The sequence below is a fragment of the Pseudochaenichthys georgianus genome, chromosome 21, assembly GCF_902827115.2.
Source record: "Pseudochaenichthys georgianus chromosome 21, fPseGeo1.2, whole genome shotgun sequence".
In the NCBI taxonomy this organism is placed as follows: Eukaryota; Metazoa; Chordata; class Actinopteri; order Perciformes; family Channichthyidae; genus Pseudochaenichthys; species Pseudochaenichthys georgianus.
In genome coordinates, this window is record NC_047523.1 from 12235215 (window position 1) to 12257353 (window position 22139).

At 40.8% G+C, this 22139-nt stretch overlaps 1 protein-coding gene across 4 annotated transcripts in view; it reads right to left on the minus strand.

Moving 5' to 3' along the window:
- Positions 1–222: 222 nt before the first annotated feature.
- adarb1b (adenosine deaminase RNA specific B1b) overlaps positions 223–22139 on the minus strand; it is a 199391-nt gene continuing 177474 nt past the window's right edge. For 3 of the 4 annotated variants that reach the window (XM_071207135.1, XM_034109648.2, XM_034109645.2), the window contains 3 exons: positions 11635–11816; positions 4871–5055; positions 223–3142 (listed from right to left, as the gene is read on the minus strand). In XM_071207135.1, the coding sequence (XP_071063236.1) occupies positions 2966–3142; positions 4871–5055; positions 11635–11816 (544 nt within the window). In that variant the 3' untranslated portion in view covers positions 223–2965. The remainder of the gene's footprint in view (positions 3143–4870; positions 5056–11634; positions 11817–22139) is intronic. The other variant, XM_034109647.2, reaches the window with a different exon arrangement.

The following is a 22139-nucleotide window of genomic DNA, read 5'->3' on the forward strand; positions in this document are numbered from 1 at the left end:
TCCTGATGACACTCATACAATATTTATCTACATTAAAGGTTTGTGTGATAAAGCACCCCTAAGGCATTACGTTGAGGCTGCAAATCCTTTCAGTCTTTTCATGCAGTACACAGAAAAAGCAAATTCATCAGAAAGCATTCAGTAAATGTTTTTTCTCCATTCTTAACAACGTTAACACACACGGAGACAAACACTCGATAAGAAAAAATCCCAACCATGTGCAAAAGTAAACTAAGAACTCTTTTATTGTTTTTTGTTCATTTTATATATCTATCTTTAGCTTTTTTTTTTACGTTTTTTTTCCTACTGGAGTCCTTTAAAAGTTTGTCATCATGCTAGGTGCAGCTTCAGTGTCGGTAACATGCAAGGTCGTGGGTTTTTCTTGTTGGTGGACTTTTTCACACAGCGGACAACTGGAGAGCGGCAACGTCAGGAAACACTGAGCGGACAAACACCGACCACTCCGGAGTCACCACCAAATTAAAAATAAAAAACAAGAAAAAAAAACAACTACAGACGCAGCTGCATGGCCAAAGAGGGGTGGGGGGTGTAGGGGGGGCACTGACCAACATCGGGGATTCACAAAGGGGTTATTAAGCAGAAGCAGTTTTAGTTGTGTGATAGTTGCCATCCATAATCCGGAAACGGGGATGGGTTTTTATCATGACATCATCATTTGACATCTTTTAGTGCAGTAAAAAAAAAAAAAGACCTGGTAAAAAAAGAAAAAAAAGAATCTAAAAGCAGGCAGTCTTTGGGGGAGGGGAGGGAGAAAGAAAAAGTGAATGGGAAAAGGGGTAACTCCTGTTTGTGATGCGGTGACATTAAAGGAGACATCAGGAGTATTGCTTGTGACTTTGGTTTGGGACTATATGTCCTAAAAGGGGAGGGGGCGGGCTTTGGATAAAAAATAAATAAAATTCTACAATCCATTTTTTTCTACTTCCTGCTTTCCTATTACTGACTGAAATCCAAGTAAAAAACACTTATGACATCACACGTGCCAGCTTGTGGATGCCACTTGTAGCTGAGACACCTTACAGTGCATATATATTTTTTCCCCGGTGGCTACAATGGGGATGAAGCCTGTTAACCCCGGCAGTGTTAGTGCCATGCTGTTACGGTGCCCGGTGACAGACACAACCACAAATACTTTTAACATCTTCACAACCCCCCCGCAGCAACAGGGTCATTTTTTTTCAGGATGAGCTGATTGTACAGGGAACCATTTGTGTTGCTCATTATATACAGAGATTACTACACTGCAGCAATAATGATCGCAGGTCACACTATACACGCGACAGATGCACTAAAGAAGCCGGGCAATTTCATTTCCCCCCAAAATATCGAATGTTATACACAGTTTTTCTCGCAAAAGGTACACTTTTCAGCAGATATACAAAAACAGTGATTTAAAAAAAGAAAGGAGGAGCAGGAAACACAAATGGACATCATCTTTGGTGAAGATTAATTCCACAGAGTATGCATGAAGACGTCACACATACTGTAGATTGCACACGTACATACATACATTTCCTACAGCTGGGAATAGGAATTGACCGCAGTTACTTGGTAAGTATGTCCACAGAGTTTAAAATACATTTATGCACTCAGGGCGAAGGTCTTCTTTGAACTACTAACGTGCTCCCGTCCCGTAGATGTAGAAGAGAAGAATGACATCACACTGTGACACATTTGGTTGTAAATCGAGCAGATAGAAGCATAATCTCTCCAATCCTGACACATGTTTGCATTTCAGCCTTTCACTACAGACTGGTATAATGTGGCGTCCCGTATGTGGCACTACAGCACAAAGATCATCTTTTAAGAGTTTACCTACCCTGCCACAAGTTCTGCTTTTCACTGCAGTATCATTCCCAATCCTCAAATGCCCAATTTTAAGAAACAAAAACAAAAAGGTCCCGTCCTTCCAAAAACAGACAAACAATCACAGGAAATCTAGAAAATAGAGACAATAGAGATTCAAAGCTGCCTGTGGAGGAAGATGCTGGCATTCATTCAGAAATCATTCACTGCTGGGGCGCACGGCTCTCCGCAGCGGGGGTTTCTGCTCCATAGGCCTCCCAGTTCAGTTCCCATGCAAAGCCATGGCTTAGATCATGGAAAAAATACAACGTGCAGCGCCTCGCAAAGCTCGTCCCAAAGACCCAGGCCAGGGGAGGAGTGGAGACCCCCACCACTGTTCAAGCATGAGATGAGTGTGACAGAAAATAACATATGCACAAATTCTGCAAGACAAAAAAGGAATACAAAAAAAAGAGTGCTAAACTGCTAGCCTGTGTGTTCCAGTCAGTGAATCAAACAGGGGTCACAATATTTTGGAACATTTTTAATACAGGGTCTAAGAACATCATCTAAAGGAACGGAAGCAAATAACACACATTAAACGTTATATAACTATGCTCTCTTTCTTTTAGCACTACATTTACATCCTGAAGATTTTATGAATCCTTAAATTAAAGTTTGTCATTAATTTTAGCACGTTTTTCCCCGTGGTCAATACACGTTGGTCTTTTAGTTAAGAAAAGATCCCGTTTTCTTAGGCTACCCTGAACTGGCTACACTGCAAAAAGTAGACAAAACTGCATAATTTCAACTTCCACATCAACTACATAAAAACATAATTTCCAGTTTTAAAAACAAGGAGCTGGAATCATCCGTTACAAATCAAATAAAAAAAAAGGACAACAAACAATATGATGAGAAAAGACATGGCAAGGCCGAGGTCCTCTGAGGAATGAGAATAATGAGCGATGGATGGTTTGTGAAACTACGCACGTTTATTTCCACGATTACAAACTGCACGTGCGTGGCGACACATGGGACGGAGGTAAGTGTCTCTGGTTGGTATTAGGGGGGCTCTCTTGCTTTCAGGCCTGGGTCGGGGGGGGGGGGGGGGGGGGAGGAGTGGAGGGTTTAGGAATCCGTTGGTCCCTTGACTCCCTCAGGAGCTCAGGCCGAACTGGTCTTGCTCGATGGGCTTTTTAACCCAGGCCCCCAGGCCCGACTTGTGGAAGGCCTTGATGAGCGCCAACTTTGCAGAGTGGTACTCTGTTGCTGCCTGCTTGGCATCATGGTATGAGATGGGCCTCAGCACCTTCGCCCACAAGACGGAGGAGAGCTGGAAGAAAGAGAGGAACAGAGGTGAAGATCAAAGAAGAAGGTAAAGAGTTTTAAAAGTACATCAAGCTCAGGTTTGCAACTGGCCCTAAACCGCAACAAAGTCTAATGTATAGAAGTCTATGAAAAAAATATCCTACTTTTCACTCGATTTATCACCTCAGTGAACATTTTCCTAATGATTTTATTGTCTCGATTACTAGTTTTATGTATTCTTCAATATAGCAGGATTTTCAGTTTAGATAATTTGATCTAATAAAAATAAGTAATTTGATGATAAACCAACATGCTTACTTTTGAATAACAGGTAGCTATCACATGGTGTTGTCTTTGTGTTTGTCTTAGAACTTCAACCCTTTTCAGTTCATTACAGTTAATAGTTATTTCAGTTGCCTAACAATTTGTTAAGTTGTACTTAGAGCTCTCTCTTGTCACTCCTGGTACCAAAAAAACAAGATGGCGACTCAACTCTAGGCTTCAGAACTGTAGACAATAAACCAATGGGTGAAGTAGTTGCAGTGTTGTAGTCAAGTCACCAATTCACAAGTCCAAGTGACGACTCTTCGAGTCCGAGGCCAAGTCCGAGTCACCAAGGGAGATTCGTAGTCGAGTCCGAGTCCAAGTCCGAGTCACCCAAGGAGTGTCCGAGTCATCATTACCTGTGTTCGAGTCCGAGTCCAAGTCCGAGTCACCTAAGAAGAGTCCAAGTCAAGTCCAAGTCACAAGTCTTCATGTATTAATCTTCGTGGATATATGTTTTGAAATGTTAAATGGTAAAGTTTTCGTTTTGCACTTTTATTTTGATAGTAATAAGATCGGGACTCTTATTTTGAAGGAACTTTTACGGGTTAAATCGGTTTACTGATAAAGATTTAGCCCCAGAAAGCACATGGCTACTTGGCATGCAAAATGATGTCATTCTGCATGTTAAGTAGCCATGTGCTTTCGTGTTATCAGCTGAATCTTTATTTATTGATTAGATCGTTACTCTGATGATAGTGTTCAAGACAGCCTATGTCTGAACTCCATCCTTAGAGTAATGTGTTACTTCTTCAATATTGTTTCCACAGAACGAGCATTTTGCGCTGCTCTTTTCCAATGTGGAAGCAGAATGTGTGAAAGCATATAGCACGATGCGGGGTGTGTCTCTAGACATCTTTAGACTGGAATAGCGGGGCCCAGTACGTGAACTTGCCTCGCAGGTGCACACACCAGGATAGAGGACATCAGACTCCAGAGATAATTTGCTCGAGTCCGAGTCCAAGTCGGAGCGTCAATGTACGAGTCGAGTCCGAGTCATCGTGGGGGGAAAAATTAACGAGTCCGAGTCCAAGTCAGCGTATGCGATAATTCAAGAGTCCGAGTCCAAGTCATTGTGCGCGAGAATTCACGAGTCCAAGTCCGAGTCGCGTCAATCAGTGCGCGAGTCCGAGTCGAGTCCCGAAGATCGGCACTCGAGTCCGAGTCCAGGACTCGAGTACTCCATCTCTGAATAGTTGTGATATCTTCTACTTCTTATAGGTTTACAACCCAATCACACAGTAACACTTGCACATATGCTTGTCAAACAAACATATGATTGATTCAATAAAACCTGACCAGATGATGAATCAGAGAAATGTGACCAAAGCAACACCAGCCAGAACTACAGATGAATATGGCAGGGTATAAAACAGTTTCATGATATGGAATGAAATGCTTAAAAACGGTATATTTTAGAGTACAGTACTTTTACCTTGGAGTGCAGGCGCATCCAGCGGCTGTATAGCGCATGCTTGCAGAGACGTGAAGGGCGGCCCATGTCGTCCTTGCCTGTGGTCGCGTTGATCACCTCCATCGTCTGGTCACCCACCGTCCAGTTCACGCTGAAGTTGGGTGCCTTGCCTGGTTGCCTGGCCTCTGCATTACTTATACCTAGAATCAAAAACAAAGAGGGTCAAAGACTGAGCAGCTCACCCGGCTTTGCTATCTAAAGAAAACCATGTTTAAGCAGGGGTTTTCAAACTGTTAGACTGCGAGCATCCCTTTAGGCAAGTGTCTGGTTGCAAAAAAGGTCTATGAGAAAATTTCCCTTGATCTCACTTGATTATTCCCCTCAGTTTTCAATCATTATCGTCTCAATTGCTCGTTTCAAGTCTTCTCCAACACAGCATGATGTTTATTTAGTAAATAATGGTCCCTTTTAGACTGAATTAGATGATAAATCAGCACACTCTGAGACTGCGAGCAGCACAGGCTTACTCTCACCTTACTATACTTGCTTGGTTTCCCTCAATTCATGTTTTCCTATAGGATCATGATAATGTTATTTTATCCCATAGACAAAGCTGTTTCACATACATTCAGACTATACCAGAAACATAACTTTTAATATATAACTTATAATCTATTGGTTTTGGCTGATAGAAAAGTGGGGAAAACAGTCATATTCCCCAAATACAACTATCTCAGAACTATCTCTAAAAATGCACACACATTGAGGCTATTCGATCTGATCTATTCTGATAACAAAATCCCTTGGCCTGCATCCCACTTCGAAAAACCCTATGATCTAATATATATCCTCAAATAATTTTAATAATCTTCAGATAGGCTTATGAACTATTGTCTTGGTTGTGAAAATGCTCCCACTTCTTGAGATAAATAAACCATGTAAAAACTCCAGAACAATGCTTTGCCAGACAGGAAGAAAATAAGGTTTCTTCACTCATGAAAAATTGACACTTTGGAGGATTTCATAGGACAGCAGTGATATGATATACCAGACTGGAATACTAAATAGAATATTTTCCTGTTGCAGCAGCACATTCTAAGAACCATTCCCCAACACTGTATTAAGCCCCTCAAAACATAAAATGTCTTCAAGCCTTCAAGCGGAAAGGCACTGCGATAAGATAATTATTTTCTCTCTCCATCCTCCAAAGCTTCTGTGGGAGACCCTCAGCAACTTAACCTCCTGCTGCCCCCCTGCATGGATGTATTAAACAATGGATGAGGTACCATATCTGGCAACCCGTTCCTTCAAATGACTCTCACAGCTATAACAGCAACTCTTTTTTACTTGCGTTTCTTATTTTTGCGCTACTGAGTGGAAACAAAAAATACCATCCACCCTGGGGACTATGAGGTCAGAGCCTGCTTTCCTCCAGCACACTACTGGGGATCAGCCTCCACTGTATCTGAAGCATAAATGGGAGATATATGGATGCCATAAATCCTGGTGTGTTGCTTTGTGTGTGTATGTGTGTGTGCGTGTGTATTAAGCTATTTGGTTCCATTTGGCAGCCCTTGTGGCAGAAGATGATTTAAAGGGGATGAAATCCTCAGCGCACTAACGCCATAGCCCTTCACCGCTAAAAACTCTCTAAAGCGGAACAGGTTAATAACCCCCCCCCCATTATCTCCTTTACCAGGCATTTAGAGAGCGACCAGGGAGGGGGAGGGGGCTGTATATAGCTCGAGGCCCTGTGATTGGATGGCTCCTGGTCATGTTCTAAGATATTCAACAAATATGACCCAGGCCTCACTCCACTTGGTATGATTTTGAAAATTGATATAGCATTTTTTTAAACGTTTTGTTCTGTTGTTGTCATGGATTAGGTTTTGTTTATTCCTATTTGTTATTTCCGTAACTCTTGCTCATGGGCGCGGGAAGGGGGGTGCTGAGGGCGCTGCAGCACCCCCTGGCGGCAGGCAGGCGGTGCGGAGCTCCCCTGTCTGAATTACTATTTGACGGTTATTGCTGCTCCCGCTGTGCATAATCTGTGTAATATGTAGCTAATAAATTCCACATTGTTGGTAAAATAATATTTTACATCTTTGTAGTGTGTGTGCTCGCCAGTGGCGTCGCCTGGCCTGCCCCGAATGTTTTTTCTGTAGCCCCGGACAATTCTACCTCAATAATACAATACATTAACCGTGCTTTACGTGACCCTCATCATGACACTAGAGAGGATGGCAGCACTGTAATTTCCTGTGTTCAGTGAATGCAACAGAGGCAAGACACCAGACCAATCAGAGAGTTGCATGGAAATAAAAGTGTGCTTGTGTCATTCAAGCTCGGCTCTGTGTGTGTGTGGAAATAGCGTATTTAGTGTGTGAGAGAGAGAGAGAGACCGGTGCCAGCAGGGACCGTGTCGTTAGAATCTGGTTAGCTAGCTGCACTAACGGACATAAGGAGCTGTTTGTTCCACAACAAGCTGGAGGAGAGTCCTCTCCTGTCAGACTGAGAGACTCAGGTGAGCTAAAGGACTCTCTGAGTGTTTAGATAGTTAACTTCAGTCGAAGTTATCTCAGTGGGTCTCAAACGGTTTGGTCACAAATTATTCAAAAGATTATTTCCGCGGCACACCTTCATTTCATAGGATCATTATCGTTATAAAAAAACAAGAGAATAAAGGAAACACAGTTATGAAATACTATATGGCAGTAAAACAAGAATACAGTTTGAAAGGGGAGTGATTTGTAAAATATCCATAAAGAAAAAGAACATCTGATTACAGTTGTGTTTCATATGGATATTGAGAGATGTATCCATAGATCTCTTAATGTTGCTCTCAAAGTGCACCAGATTGATGGTTTTAACTTCAATATTTAAAAAATATCTGCTTTATTTCTAATGGTCAACAGGCAGCAACTCCACTGTCTGATTGTATAGAAGTCTATGAGAAAATTACCCTGTTTTATTTGATTTATTAACTCAGTAAATATTTTCCTGTATGTTCAAAATCTCTAGTTTTAGGTCACCCCTAATTGTGGTCCCATTTAGAATTAAATAGACGATAAAGCATCATACATGTTTTCGGCCATAACATTGCATATTTACCGTACTTTTCGGACTATAAGCCGCGACTTTTCCCCCCATTTTTTTTGTACAGCTAACGGCCACTAGGGAACCTCCTAAATCTATGGATTTTACAGGTAAAATTAACCACCTTTAACACTATGGGCTCTATGACAGGTCCGCGGAAAAGCTGGAGGCCGGAAAAGAGTGAGACAGGTAGCGCGCCAAAGTAAAAGTGGAACCGAGAGACAGAACGAGAGCAAGACAGACGGACAATTTAGCTGCTGCGGCTTATATGCAGGTCCGCTTTATAGTCCGAAAAGTACGGTAGATGCTTTGCAGAGATTTTCAATTTAAATTAAGTCAGTTAAAAATTGTGGAATTTTTTGATGTCAATGTTTGCAACAAGTGTTAAGTTTTTTAAATGGTAATATTTTATATGAAAATGAGGGTAAAAACGTCGGAGAGAGTTTAATAGGATTTCTCTTCAAATTAGACAAACGAAAGAGGACAACATGACTTAACTAGAGAATGCAATTCCTGAAGAAATTGCTAGTGGGAATGCTTTATGCTGAAAAGCTGATGCTGAACAGCTATGCTGAAATGTAATGTGTAAGAAGAAATTGAAGAATTTAGATTGAAATGATACATGAACACTGGGGGCTTGAATGTGTGATAAGAGAATTAAAGAAAGTAAAAAGGCTTGGAAAGGCAGCAGAATATTTGAACTGCAAACTTTTGAAATAACTTGATGGCGAATGATCTGTCGCCATGGCAACGGTATTTGATGAAACCCCATAATACACAAGTTATGAGAAAACCGTGTTTCATAGCGAGCATTATGTGGCCAAGGCAACGGCATTTGAAGAAATCTCCAAATTGTCACGTAGATGTCTTCATGGCTGGACTGTTAGCACACATGTGACGTTTGAGCACTTTTTGTCCATTTTCATAGGAGTTATGACAACATCGTGTTTTATGGCGAGGGATGCGTTTCCATGGAAACGGTATATGATGACACCCCATAATTGACATAGAGCTGTTAAGTGCCAGACCATTAACCATTATCTGAAGTCTGCTGCTGTTTTGACCATTTGCATAGAAGTTACGACAACATTGTGTTTTTGGCGAGGGATGTGTTTCCATGGAAACGGCATATGGTGAGATGTCAGATTTGACGTAGAGCTGTTGAGGCATGGACCGGTGATATATAGGTGAAGATCGGGGGACGATCGGACGGTGTCCATTGGAGTTACTGTGACATCGTGTTTTATGGCGAGGGATGCGTTGCCATGTACTACCACATTATGTAACATCAGATTTGAAGTAGAGCTGTTCAGGGCCACAGTGTCAACCATCATGTGATGTTTGGTGGCGTTCTGAGCACTGGTCAGTTTGAGTTATGACATCATCACACAGGTGTTTGTGTTTGAGGTGACAATGTTATCAAACACCTGTGCTTGAGCCCAGAGATCAAAGGTTTCCATGGTGATGTGCAGTAATCAGTGAGAGGAAAGCCTTTCCATCATTCTGAATGAGAGATAAACCTCTTAAATGTGAACGTTTTGTTAAAGAACAGTAGCAGCTATCGATTTCAAAGTGTGCAGCTTGTCAGGACCCTGACGAGCGTCCAAGTCTGCTTTGTGTGTACTTTTGGGTCAATAATGTGGCCTTTTTGGCAGATTAACTAAAGGTGTGCGGCTACTGCTGTGAGGAAAGATCAGGCTGAATTTACAATGGGCCTTAATGGAGACATGTTGAAAGTTTTTGTCACTTCATGCCCTCAAGAGACATTTTGTTTAATTTGAAAAATGATGTCCAAGTAGTGTAGGGTTTGGGAATTATGGCAGTTTAAAAAAATATATGAAGGCGAATTTCCAGCTCTCCTCCACTCTAGCTGTGACATCGCGCAGTCTAGCCTTAACGAGCTGCGCAATAAACACTAATGTTAAAATCTGAAGAAGGCCTCTTTACCAAGGTCTGAACAATGTTTAATATTTCTAAAAGTATGAATCAGATTTAAAAGTTGTGTAACACGAATAATGTCAGAAAGATGTGTAACATGTTTAAGTTAGAATGAGGTTTCTGAGTGAAAGTATGAAGTCGCAGTTAGCAGTTGAAGTCGCATGAAGATTTTTCAAGTCTGAAGAGTTTCTCCATTGACTTCCATGTTAAAACTTGATGAATTATGGGATATATCTCTGGAAATATGAAAGTTATGAATGAAAAAAGTAATATCCATTGATTCCCAGTCGAGCTGAACGTTTTGATGTTTGAATGGAGTTTATGCGATGTGGAATGTGGGAAAAGAAGAAGAGCAAAATAACCCGGCGGAATAAGAACAAAGAATTTGTGCGTAGAAGAACAAGTAGTTGGAATGCTGTATCAGCATTCCCACTAAATGAGATGTGATAAACAAATGGACAAAGAGCCTTCATGAAAATGTTAAATACTATTTACTACAGTTACTAAATCAGCCTACTATCACCTAAAGAACATATCTAGGATTAAAAGACTAAATGTCACAGCAGGATTTGGAAAAACTTGTCCATGCCTTTATCTTCAGTATACTCGACTACTGCAATGGTGTCTTCACAGGTCTCACTAAAAAATCTATTAGAAAGCTGCAGCTGATTCAGAACGCCGCTGCTCGAGTCCTCACTAACACTAAGAAAGTGGATCACATCACTCCTGTTCTGAAGTCTTTACACTGGCTTCCTGTGTGTCAAAGAATAGATTTCAAAATACTGCTGCTGGTTTATAAAGCACTGAATGGTTTAGGCCCAAAATACATTTCTGACCTCCTGCTAAACTATGAACCATCCAGATCTCTCAGGTCTTCAGGGACTGGTCAGCTTTCTGTCCCCAGAGTCAGAACTAAACATGGTAAAGCAGCGTTCAGTTATTATGCTCCAAATATCTGGAACAAACTCCCAGAAACCTGCAGGTCCGCTGCAACTCTGACTACTTTTAAATCCAGGCTGAAGACTTTTCTTTTTGTCGCTGCTTTTATTTGAACTATTCATATCTTAAACTGCACTGTAACTTTTATCCATGTACTTTTTCTTGTAATGTTTAATTGAACTATTTATATTTTAGACTGCACTGTAACTTTTATCCATGTATTTTTTTTCTTAATGTTTATTTGATTAGCTTTTCTTAATGCTTAATGTCTTTCATTTTTTTTTTTTTTTTTTGTAAAGCACTTTGAATTGCCTTGCGTTGAAAAGTGCTCTATAAATAAACTTGCCTTGCCTATTGTTTTACAAAATCAGTAGACAAAGACTGATTGCTTTTTCTAAAAATGGAAACAAAAAAACCAACAAAATAAACTGAGGGAGCTTTTCTCTATTTGGCCTTATTAAAAGGTCAAGCCAATACTGAAAAATGCACACCAAATGATGAATCTATTTAAATTCCACAGGAACTAGGTAAATGTCAGCTCAGATCAAACAGTGGAGGAAAGCAAAACCTGTCCTCCTGCTGAGAAATGATCAGTGAGGAGGATAAATGTGTTTACTGTCTAACATTAACGTCTCACTCTTTGATATTTAAACAGCGGGTGTTTGATCGGCAAACGCTAACAAGGAGATCTCCTCAAAACATGACAATATGTTTGTGCTTTGCCTCAGCCTGAGGTCTTGTTTCGCTTAATCGCTTTTGCAGAAATCTGATTTTTCTTGTTCTGCCACATGAAAGCAGGCCCTCACCGCTGAGCAGAGGCCTGTTGAGGTTGAACTGCTGCGGCAGGTCCTCGATATCTGCGATGCGCTGGTACATGGCTCTGGAGAGGTGGTCAGCGTGGTAAAGGCTGCCAAGGATGATGCTGGAGAAGTAGATAGGCTCTGTGAAGTAGCTCATCAAAGAGCCCTGGATGCCCACCACGTTCCACCTGCAGAGGGAAAACAAACATGTAATATAATTGGCTGGAAATATGCTGCCCTTCTGGTGATTATGAAGACATTTTATTTAAAAACTCAACACGAGGAAGCGTTGCGAGGAAAACAGAAAGTTCGTTTTGTTCCCCTCTGCTAGCTTGCGCTGCTTCATACAGTTGTTATCTGATTGGTCACACGTCAAGTGGTCATTAGCAATGGAGGTAAAAGTTGTAAAACATTTTAACTTGAGCGCAGAACTCATCGGCAATTTTGAGTAGTATGCAAAGCCGAGGATAGGGTTTTTGGCCTAATCGGGCGGCAACGCTTTCTCTTTAGAAACACAGCGTCACTGGGAGCCGTTTCACCATTGATCATGTGATGGCAGCTTCACTTCTAACATTTGGAAAAAGTCAACGAAATACCTTGGGTCCATTCAAACTAATTGAACATCTCAAAACATAGTAATAGGTTTAAACGATTTGGAAAAAATGCGACTGACGAAATCACGATATGATTCACAATATCAGGGCTTGATAATTTCTTGCATCATAATTCTCCGTATCATTGAAATATACAGTATATTTAATTTATTATGGTGTAATTTTTTAAGAAGATCTGTACCAAACAAAATGTTTTGTTAAGCCTGTAGAATATAATTTGTCTACTTTCTTTAAATGTTATTATATATAACTTTATGGTCATACTCAGTTATAACTTGCATCTGTTTTTCATTGCATTTTTTTTATTTCATACAAATCATTAGCGAAACTTTTTAGTTGATTTGTGCTTCCTGCAATATGATATTGGCTAGTCCATATTGGAATTTAGATCGTATCCTCACATAGCAGACCAATACTCTTCCAATATCAGCAACAAGAGTTTGATAACATAAACACAATGCATGTGTGAGCTCAAACATCATATTTTCTACCAACGTTTTCTCCATTTTCCTTCTATTAGTTATTAGAAACTCCTTATTGTCCAACCATAAAAATATGCGTCATCATGACTTGTAGAAATGCATGTAATCAACCAATGAAGTGCCTGGAGACTGGTGACAACATGAAAAGGAGAGAACGTTTTTTCAGCATTTAAAAAGTTTGGATGTTGAATATAGAAAGAAACACTGTACAGTATAATAGTGTGGTACGTGCACAAATGCACAGCCACAGAAGAAAAAATATATTAGTACATAACCAGCCAATGCAATCCAGCACACACAATCACCCATAATCCTACAGCTGTGTACACTCCGAGGTATCCAATTTCATTTTCTACAGACTTCTGTGTATTTCTACGCTGTGTCATTAGCCATCTCTCCACAGTCATTTCCCCATTGACATGCTCCATGAAGCATCACACAGAGAGAGGGAGTAAACAAGAAGAGAGCTAAATAGAAATGAAAGACTTATAGGAATACTTCCCCCCGAAATGATCATTCGTATGTCAATAACTCACCCGTGTTACCTTGAACTCCTGAAGTACACTTCTAATATGCCTTCATAGACACAATGCCTACAGGTATTGATATAGTTTTGCTCTTGGTAAATACTTCCCCAATTTAAATTCGTCAAGAATTGTCTTGGCGAAAAACCTAATGGCGTTCAAGCATTCAAGGTAACACTGGTTGAAGTCATAGTTTACAAATGATCATTTTGTATGGCAAGTATTCCTTTAAGGGTAAAGTGGATGTACCTCTTCTTAGTCATACATCGATGGACTATTACAAAATAAATAAAACAACAGTCAAAAGATTCACTTACAACACACAACTGCAGCTTTTTTGAAAATGTTACTCATAAAGGAATACATGTTGCATTTATTAGGGACTATATTAATTAATTTAATTAATTATGTCTTTCTAATATTTTTTGGACAGCAAACAACCTCAAATGCAGGGAAGAACAATCGATATACAGCTACGGCTACATGGGTAACACTAGATGTTAGTTCATAAGAATGTAGTATTCATTTTGGGGGTTATTGGGTTTTTGGGTATTTGGCAGTTGGTCCATTTAAAGTGGCCCTATTATGCTTTTTGGGGTTTTCCCATTAAATGGTCAGCAAAGGCTAATCCCAAAGTTCCCTCAAGAGGGCCCCCCCCCCCCCACACACTCCCCCCCCTGCCTGAAAGGCATCCATTGGACTCCTTTGTTTACTTCTGGAACATAATAACATCACTATCTAACACTCACACATCTATTGGCTAGCACTCCAACACATTGTACGTGATATGCTAAGAGGGGGACCTTTCCGACACCTCTCTAAGCCGTTGACCAATCACAGCCGTGGTGTGTTGGTTTCAGACAGGGTGAAAAGAGGTCCTGCAGCACAGACAGTATGAGAAAAATAAAGACCTTTTTGAACATTAAAGCATGGAGACATGTCACAGTAGAGGCACTAAATACAAATATGAACTGGAAAATTGGCATAATAGGGCCCCTTTAAGAATGAAAGAAAACAAATATAATATAAAAATATTTATACAAACAAATTACAAAGTTAAAGTGAGATCTGTATTGTCCGTCTGTTAAAATTAGGAGAAATAAGCCCTCATCCTTCGAGGCTGCATTTAAATTCACAAAAACAAGACATTGTGATGATGAGTTGTTGTCACTCTCTTTCACTTCAGGCAGACTGAGCGTGTATGGACCTGGAACAATGAGAAATATGCAAGCATAAGACCCCAGGCTACTCAGAGATACAATTGCCTCAATATTCTCTGTCTTTAGAAAATGAGGGAGGGCAAAATGAAATCTCGGAATTCATAGCTAAGAGCGGTAACACACACACACACACACACACACACACACACACACACACACACACACACACACACACACACACACACACACACACACACACACACACACACACACACACACACACACACACACACACACACACACACACACACACACACACACACACACACACACACACACACACACACACACACACACACACACACACACACACACACACACACACACACACACACACACACACACATTTTTGTCTTTATGCTGGTGAATTACCTAGCTCATGGAAGTCGGCCATGGTTCTCCCCTTGTTAAAGGGCGGAGACCCCTCTGACCTAAATAATTATCGCCCTATTTCCAGACTGTCTGTAATGGCCAAAGTCTTTGAATCTCTTGTAAACGAACAACTGAAAAAGTTTCTAACTGACCATAATATTCTTAGCGAGTCTCAGTCCGGCTTCAGATCAGGCCACAGTACTACTTCAGCGGCTATGCTAGTCTCAAATGACATAATTGAAGCACTAGACAAGAAAAAACACTGTGCAGCATTGTTTGTTGATCTGTCTAAAGCTTTTGATTCTGTGGATCATGCATTGCTACTGCAGAGGCTTGGCCGCATAGGTCTTGGCAAAATGGCTTTGAGCTGGTTTAAAAACTATCTATCTGAAAGAACTCAGTGTGTCTCAGTAGAAGATTATACCTCAGCTGCTCTTACTATAAACAAAGGTGTTCCACAAGGCTCTATTTTGGCCCCTGTCTTATTCTCCATCTTTATAAATGAACTAGGAAATGGGATAAACCCAGCACGGTTTCATTTATACGCCGATGATACAGTTGTTTATACAGTGGCTTCCTCTTTAACTCAGGCTATAGAGCTTCTACAGGATGCTTTTAATACACTGCAACACTCCTTGCTAAGGCTAAGACTGGTCCTTAATGCAAAAAAGACCAAGTACATGACCTTCTCTCGCTCTCGAGCTAATACAGCTGTCCCTCCGATTCTTACACTGGAAGGGACATGCCTTGACAAAGTAGCATCCTACAAATATCTGGGCATATGGATTGATGAAAAGATGGCCTTTGATGTTCATATTGGGAACCTACTGAGAAAACTTAGACCTAAACTGGGCTTTTTCTTTCGTTTAAGGAAATGTTTCCCGTCTGAAGCCAGGAAGAGAATTGTGCAGAGTTCCTTTCTGTCTGTATTAGACTATGGCGATGTGATCTATATGCATGCTTCTTCCTCCCTGCTTAAAAAGCTGGACTCTGCGTACCATACTGCTATACGTTTTGTAACGGGTGCAGGCTCTCGCACCCACCACTGCACTTTGTATCAGTCCTTAGGATGGTCCTCTCTGTACCAAAGAAGACAATCACACATGTTGATTTTTATCCTTAAGTCATTGCTAGGTAAGCTGCCCTTATATATCTCCAGACTTCTGTCATTTTATACTTGCTTTTTTAATACTAGACGAGCAGCAAATGGGATGCTTTTAAATGTTCCTTTGATGCAGTCAGAGCTTGGTAAAGCTGCATTCTCCCACTATGCTCCCTTTTTATGGAATACGCTGCAAGTAAAACTTTGTCTAGAGGCACTTCCTACTGTAAATGCTTTTAAAGGTATGCTACGATTAGCCCTTCATGAAACATGTAACTGTTTTACCTGATGCTATTGCTGATGTGATTATGCTTCTTGCCACTGCACAAATGGCCTTCTGTATTTATATTTGAATTGTATGTTTTTTTTGTTTAATGCCTTTGTTTTATGTTGAAACTTGTTGTGTGCCGTGTTGGTCAGGACTCCCTGGAAGAAGAGATCTTGTATCTCAATGGGACATTCCTGGATAAATAAAAAAAAATAAAAAAATGTTGAGTTATGTTTTTGGAGGCATTCAATTTCATTCCTGTCAAACATCTCTGTGTTCCTTTGTTCTTATCTTATCCAAGATCATGCTCTGTGAATCTAAACACACACACACAGTACACACACGCGGAGTCAGAGCAAGTCAAATAATCAGCTGTTAAAGATATAACAACAGACAGGAACAGGGCAAACACGGAGAAATAACCCATAATGCTGCATAATGAGCTCACTCTAATAGCACTAAGGGCAGAGAGCTGCTTGTTCTGGAAGGAGCTGTGGGGCTGGGCATGTAATCAAAGGAAAATGAGAGGGGAGAAAGCGTTGTGTAAGGAGGGGGACGTTATGGGCCCGGTCAACGAGTGCCAGTCTCTAGCTGTATGAAATAGCAGCCCCGCGGCTAACAATCGCTCACACTGGGACAGGTGCAGGTGGGCAGCAGATTTCCTTCCTGAATAACAGCTGTGTCACGGGAGGGCAGAGAGTGGGACGCCTGCTCCTCACAGTGATAACAAGAGAAGAGATATCTTAACTGTTAGCGGGTTGATTTTCTCTATATCATTTTCTGGTGTCCTGTCACACACACCACACCACAACGCACGCACGCACGCACGCACGCACACACACACACACACACACACACACACACACACACACACACACACACACACACACACACACACACACACACACACACACACACACACACACACACACACACACACCACACACACACCACACACACACACACACACACACCACACACACACACACACACACACACACACACACACACACACACACACACACACACACACACACACACACACACACACACACACACACCACACACACACACACACACACACACACACACACACACACACACACACACACACACACACACACACACACACACACACACACACACACACACACACACACACAATTTTATTCAATTTATAATTTTAGCTATTCTGTCATTATTTGTAAAATAACACCCGACAGGCAGATCAGCAGGGTTGCCAACTCTCACGCATCTGGCTTGTGACACACGCTTTCACTCTCAATCTCACGCTGCCCAAACTATTCTCACGCCAAAAACAAGATGAACCGGCAATCGTTTTTGGTTGGTTATTTACAATGTTGAGTTGACAGCTGCTGAAGCTGTCGACCCGCTCCCTCCCCGCCCCCACCACTCTTAACAACGTTAACAGACAGCAGAGCAGTGGGAGCCGGTTGGTCAATCCCCGACCCGTATTGCGCATGCTCAGATCTAAGATCCAGTAGAAATGATAACAAAGTAACAGTCTGCTGCTTATTGTTCTACTCGGCCAAAATAGAGTCAAAGAGTATATGAGAGTGAGAGTGTGTTAATTCATATATTTGGCAGTTTGGAGTAAGTCTGTAGATTTGTTTGTGTGTGTGTTTCATGCATAGGCCTCTCACGATAATTCATTTTGTTGGATACATTTTCCCAGAAATTATTGCGATAAACGATAATATTGTCGGCACCGTTGTATGACCATTTTAGACCACTGACATAATGATAATATTAGGGACGGGACTTTAAAGAGCCTGTGACACCATCCCAACAACTGTTGTGCAATGAAATATTGGGCTACTAGTAATCTCGAACCGTCAGTTTAAAAAAGAAAAAGCGATACCGTTTCGTTAAATATCAATAATTTCGAACATCGCGGGGAAATTCCTTCACTCATTTTGAAGTTTTGGGGGAAGACGGAAGTGACGTCAATGCGGGAACGCTTCGAGAGCCAAACACGGACAAAGTGTGTTGTGTCATGTGTAGAAATGGTGAATTACTGAGATTAGGCACGTTAATAACGTTTTAATGAAGTTGACTACAGTATATTCATATTTGTCAGTGCTTTCATGTCAATTCGGCGACATAAACATAAATGATCGTGGTGAAGATGATGATTACATTAGGATTAAAAATCGGGAGTGAGAGCTGCTGAATTTCCTCCCGTCGGATGTGATATAAAAACAAATCGATTATTTTTGTGGTTATAAACTCAAGCGGATGAAACTACATTTATTAGTGCTTTCATGTCAATTCGGCGAACATATGATACATTAAATGATGAGTGAGGATGATGATTAAAAATCGTTTGTTTGAGCCGGTCTGCATTTACTGATGAGAAAACAAACCGATGCTTTTTGTAGTTGTAGTACACCAACGTGGATTAAACGTGTGGTTTTTTACCACAATGTTGGGGAAATTAATGGATAAAATGCACGGATTATTATTATTATTCCCACTCCGATCGGGACACTAGGTCCACCGTTTCCCCGCAGCGAGGCTCCCCCCGTTGACAGTTTACGTGGGCTGGGTGCAGTGGCGGACTGGCCATCGGGACGAATCCCGATGGGTCGGTACCGAAGTGGGCCGGTCGGATAAGTAACTAGCACATCCCCCATAGGCGGCGCGTGAGGCTCAGGTTTGAGAAGGCTACATAACTTATTTTACCTGACGCTGCCCGCCTCCGGCGTCTATAGAAAAGAGATTAACTCAGTGTGCGGAGTTTAAATCTCTCAAGTCATATTACAGGATAAAGGAAATACAGTTTAAACTGCCATGCAGAGAAGACGCCGACGTGTCGCACTTATCATTCATATTACATATTACATCATCAATCAGATCATCGATCATATAATATCATAATATATCATATATTTCCTGATCTGAGTCAGCTTCTCCAGCCTCATCTGGCCGTGCAACACTCACAGTGTCACAGACTGGATGCAGAAGTATTATTTAACACATTATGTTGACGAAACACTCGAGACAAATGTAATTAAAGTCAGATCCACTCGTGTCTTAGACGTGAACGCGCTCTCAGCTGGAGAGAGAAACCCTGGCTTGATTTACCGAGTTGATAACCAGCGTCGTAGGACCGCTTAGCGAGATCTCGTTTGTTAGTTTGTTGTTAGTTTGTTTGTTACTCAAACATATCCAGGGTCTGTTGAACTGGCTTCGTAGTACAGGGCACAGGTGGCTAGCAGCGCTAATGTCAAAGACACAGACATTATACATTATATTTGTATTTTACATCCCCCGCTCCCCCCGTTGACAATTTACTAGCGGTACCGAAGTGGGCCGGTCGAGAGTCCCGGGATGATTTTTAGTCCCATTCCACCACTGGCTACATGACCATATGATCGCCCATATTGACGCACCTCATTCCTAAACTTCTAACAGATATAACATAAACCGATCCTTCAGCCTCATATGAGCTCTCAGACACGTTCAACATTAACCTGTCATCGCTGTCTGAGCTTGCTGCTGTGTGTGCCGTCGTGCGTTTACATCTGACTGTATATATATAAAGGTTTCCATGCAGATGCTGGGATCCTGGACGGTGCAGCTGGAGCGCTGTGCCCGCAATGACGTCACCCATCATTTGGCGGGACTTGAAGAATCCGCGAGAAGATCCAGAAAATTGTCAACATTGAAGGCAGATTAATGGTTATCAAAGTACAAATATCCAAAATCAGTTCAGTAACGGTTTTCAAGGGGACAATATGTACTCAAATCGATGGGTTTGGATGATCGGGGAAAACCGTGTCACAGGCTCTTTAACCCGTTAATTAAGATTAATTAATTACACAAAAATTAATGCATTTTAATCGCACTTTAATCGCACTTATTTTTGCACAGCGGAACGTTTCTCACTGGATGAGTTTCAGGCGTACCGATTATACTGGACAACTAACGTTCATGACTTCAGCATGGGACTTCAAACAACAACAAAGCACGGTGAACAATAGTCAAACATGAACGAACAAGCTGATGAGACCGCTTTGGTCGGCCCCGTGGATGGGACATTTTGTTTTTAAAAAACGGACGGATGGAAGCGTCGACAAGAGCACGGTTGTGTGCAAATTATGCAAAAAAGAATTTGCATATCACCGCAGCACATCAAGCCTAAAGTATCACCTAAATGCAAAGCATGTAGCAGCTAGCGTGGACGTTAGCCCGACTCCGAGTGCAAGGAACCACACCCTGACCCAACCCACACTCAACCAGATGACTGGTTTCAGGGCCAGGATAAGTAAGTACACGTCTGAGAAAATAACCAACTCCCTGGCTCACTGGATTGCACTCGACTGTAGACCACTTGGAGTAAAATCCATGTGAAAATGGCTTCTCACTGTTCTCAGGTCAAATATGTATATTTGATTAAAAATGCGATTAATTTCGATTAATTAATTACAAAGCTTCTAATTAATTAGATGAATTTTTTTAATCGAGTCCCGGCTCTAGATAATATATAATAATTCAAGTACATCCTTTCAAACTGCTAGTCACATCCTCATGTAAATGGCAATTTATCGAGTTCATTTTTGTTTATCGTACGATAACTCATTTAATTGTTTATCGCGACAGGCCTATGCACACAATAAAACAGTGGAAACATGTGTTTGACTTTCATTAGTGAATGAAACTTTGTGCCCTTTAAAGTCTGTCCAATATTGTGTATTTGCATATATTGTATATATATCCTATATATAATAATGTCCTGCTACTGACACAATAGCAGTCATTTAGTGCGCATATGTGTAATTAAACCCATGATATCAAAATCTCACTCCAGCCAGGTACCCAAAGTTGGCAACCCTGAGATCAGGAGCCCGACACAAAGTCTGTCTGGATTAACAACGTATCACATTTTCTTAATTAACCAATCAGAATCGCGTATTCAACTAAACCATGTAATAAATAATGTTACTGTCTAGGCTGCAGCTTTTTTAGGAAATTAGCTAATGCGATTATTTTCACCACTATAATGCAATTGCCATTTTTTTTTAATTTACATAATTATTGAGAAATGTGTTTTAAAATGTGTTCTGACAAAACAAGGATTTTCTATTAAGTCCTAGGACCAAGCATCATCATCACTTCATTGAGAATTACATTTGGACATATTTTGTCATAAAATGTGTTACACTGCAAAAACTTGTAAAAAAAATTAGCACTTTAGACACAGATTTAAGTCTATTTGAAATGAATGCACCAGCACTTATAATGGTTTGGTTAACTTGAAGCGAAGTGTCTGCATTTTTCTTGCTGTTCTGAATTTGTGTCTGATGGGTTTATTGGACTTATTGAAAGCAAAATGAAAGGTTTTTTGTTCCTTCTCTTTGCGAATTACCTATATTCTGTTGTTATGAGAACACACTTTTTAACTTTCTTTGAAAGGGACTAAGGGACTATTAAAATATTATATTAGTACTTTTGTAATGTTGTTTCTTACTCCACTCATTCTCTATACCTGTATATTATAACTTGTAACATTACTTATGCTGCAGCACTTACTGCACTTTCTGTTAATTATATTACTATATGCACTTATTTGGATATTTGAGTGTCTACCAATCAGAGGGTTAATCATTTGATCCCTTTCCCTACAGTCAACATATTGAAGCGTCCTTAACCCTAAATTGCTACTGTCATCATGTCTAGGGCATTTAAGTGTAAGCTTTGGATAAAAGGCTCAGCTAAATGACATGTAGTGTAATAAAATGCAATATATGCATAGATGCAACTATAAAATATGTCATGTTTTTTTCTTGTTATCTAGTCAAGTTTGAGAAACAGAAAAATCCCAGATAATTACATTTCTGGCATCTAACTTATTTTCCCTCTACTGACTTGGATCCCAGCACTTTCGGACAACCGCACACAATCG